Source organism: Electrona antarctica, assembly GCF_951216825.1.
Source record: "Electrona antarctica genome assembly, chromosome: 8".
NCBI lineage: Eukaryota > Metazoa > Chordata > Actinopteri > Myctophiformes > Myctophidae > Electrona > Electrona antarctica.
In genome coordinates, this window is record NC_136789.1 from 20,796,192 (window position 1) to 20,799,390 (window position 3,199).

Genomic DNA, 3,199 nt, shown 5'->3' on the forward strand with positions numbered 1-3,199 from the left:
ACATCCCTTGTTGTTGTTTTTATACAGTTGTTAGACGGATATATGTTAATCTGTCCTTACTGTGATTGTTTACTTGCTTACTTACTTGTTTTACTGATATGATATTATTTTTTGTTTTGTTATCATTATACAATCATTGTACTGGCCTTTATTAATATAGCCCCATATTCTGTATCTCTCTCTCTCTCTCTCTCTCTCTCTCTCTGCGTGCGTGTGTGTTTATGTGTGTGTGCGTGCGCAGGGGGACGATGCCGTTCCATCATGTGCGAGCGGGTCTGCTCTACCCTGACAACCTCCTGAGCAGCTCCCTGTCCGACAGCAGCCAAGGCTTCCAGCTCAACAGCATCTCCACGGAGGAGCTTGGAGGTGAGTACAGGCAACCAGGCTCAGAGGTAGACCAGATAAGACAAGGAGAGAGAGAGAGAGAGAGAGAGAGAGAGAGAGAGAGAGAGAGAGAGAGAGAGAGAGATTGATGGATTTTAAAAGTACCTTTATTAAATTACTACGGCAACTCAGCTCCAAATCACAACATTACACACCTCATTAAAACTTTAAATTAATCATTAAATATTTGTAACTGAAATTTAAAAATGAAGTCAAAACTAAATATATATATATATATATATATATATATATATATATAAAAAAAATTATGACCTCGGTCAATATTGATCATTAAACATTCATGCATTTAATGTAAACATTCTGAAGATACTATAGACGGATTGACAGCGAGAGTGACGAAATAAGATGGGGTCAGATTTGTAAATTAAACTTGGGCCAGTTGGGGGGGGGGAAATAAGTCAATTTATATCACTCACCTTCATCTGTGTATGAGGAAATATTGTAAAATGTATAAGAAATGTGTTGTGTTTTGAGATCCCCTGAGATGCATCATTAAAACAATTAAAACTCTCCATTACCAAAGTACAGAATTTAACAACATAGGAAATCGATGTAATCTGGCAATTAAGGACAGACATGTTGAAACACTGCATCACTGAGCTGCAGCAGTGGCCTTGTAATTGCTCAGTGATTTTCTTTGAATCGTTCAATGATGTTTCTGTAAGCTTATAGATATTGAACTCAGGGGCTTATATTTCACAATATAATAATGCTAGACTAAAGAACTGTGGCATTTGTGAGCACAGTATTATGAGGATGCATGTCTTAACACTACCAAAAAGCTGGCCTTCCTTAATGAACATGATGTCTTCATTAAAGGGGCTGTTCTACCAAATCACACACTAGTGATAACACTCAACACTTACCGACACACTTGATTACATTTTAATACACTTAATTGACTTACATTTTTACCTCTGCCATTGAATTTGAGCGTGTTTGTCTGTGTCTGTTCATCAGTGTTTTTGTCCGTTAGCTAATATAGCAGACCACTAAGCCGATTAGCATTATATTATGCATGTCCTAATGTCTGCGGGAGGCCGTGCACATTCAGCTTAGTGTGAGCTGTCACAAGTCAGAGAGCATGATGGAGAGAGGGTTGACAATGAATGCGTATGAAGGCAGTGTTGTAACATATATGTTTCTCTTGACACACAACATGTTACATTTTACATTGGGGCGGCAGTGGATCAGGGGTAGAGTGGCCGGTAGAGAGGCTGGATGGGTGGCAACCGCGTGAGGTTCCCGGCTCGATCCTGGGCTCCCCCAGAGTTGTTGTCGAAGTGTCCTTGAGCAAGACTCGAAACCCCTAATTGCTCCCGATGTGCATGTTGGTGTCATCACATGCATGGTTTCTTCCGCCATCGGTGTATGAATGTGTGTGTGAATGGGTGAATGCATGTAAAGTGAATCTATGTAAAGTGCTTTTGATAAAAGCGCTATATAAATGCACCACCATTTGCATTGCAACCTAACCATAAGTTTAATTTGTCCACTTTCAAGTTGGTTGCTAGTTACACCGGAAATGGTGACCAACTCGATCAGGAGCCTTCTTACTTTTTACTTATTTTTTACTTCTTACTAGAGTGTAGCATTAAATGCTGCTCCTCTCATTCGGGTCCATTATTCATTTTATGATGGATCAGCTGGTTGGCATTCTTTGGCTGCATATTCCTCTTTTAAACTGTTTTTGAGGGCCTCCTATGCCCAGCTTTCCGGTTTTGTGTAACACAAACATTGGCTTGTGATTGGCTGATCACCCCATAGCGATGATTTGATTGGCTGAGCAAAGTACATATTGAAGATAAAAGTGAGCGCAGAAAAGTGAAGACAGAAAAGTGAGGACACAAATTGTGATTGGCCAGACTGAGATGATATATGATGATGTATGATGATAAGAGCGCCCCTCACTTCACATGGGTGTGCTTTTTATCAATTTGGACAGAGATGGGGGCACCTGTCATTTAAATTCCAGTGCTGATTTGTGTTACCACTCGCCACTGTACAAACATAATTCACACAAGGCATTAACAATCAGTATCTCTTGTCATCACCCTCACCCGTTGTCCCCTCCCTTTTCATAAACGTGCACATCCCAAAAACATTGTCGTCGTGTGTGTCCACGTAGCTCAGTCGGTAGAGCTGGCCAATTTAGAGCATTTAGCAGTATGGCTTGAGTGAGGCAAGATGTGTGGTAAGTGCTGGGAGCTGATTGTAGGTGTTGCACTCCACCTCAGCAATCCATATCCCAGGGGTCTAGCGCATTGAAACGGGGATAGACTCCCGCTTTCTCGGGTACTGACAAAGTCTCTCTGACCTACTTACAGTACATGCAGCAGAAAGATGGAAGGAGGTAGTGCCTCCTGGCGAGGATTTGCACTACTTAGCTCCCCTTTCTAGTTTCCATCTTAATCCAGTGTCCCTATAATAATCAAGCCATCAGTGGATTCACTGAACACTTGCTTTTGCAAAACAAAACTGGTTTAGACAGTCAAGTATTCACATGCCATACATGAAGCCTTCAGCTGTTTGGCAACCGTTCTTTAAAGGACAGGAGGTTGTTTGATGTGCTGCTGCGCTACTGGCCGGCTCAATGCAGGCAGTGCCTGATCCCACTTCAGAGACACACGCAGTCTCTTCCAGGATCAGTTAGCGCAGAGAGAAGTCTAGTTTATCAGCCCAGAGATTTGCTGGTGCCAATTCCTCTGCTTTCTGACTCCATCATCATCCATCACCCTTATATGCTGTAACCAGGATCCCCAGCAGCCGTGTGTGTGTGTGTGTGTGTGTGTGT

At 42.1% G+C, this 3,199-nt stretch overlaps 1 protein-coding gene across 1 annotated transcript in view; it reads left to right on the forward strand.

Moving 5' to 3' along the window:
• Positions 1–230: 230 nt before the first annotated feature.
• The window catches only part of caln2 (calneuron 2), a 63,197-nt gene continuing 60,228 nt past the window's right edge, over positions 231–3,199 (forward strand). The window contains exon 1 of the mRNA XM_079507476.1: positions 231–366. Within this exon, the coding sequence (XP_079363602.1) occupies positions 249–366 (118 nt within the window). The 5' untranslated portion in view covers positions 231–248. The remainder of the gene's footprint in view (positions 367–3,199) is intronic.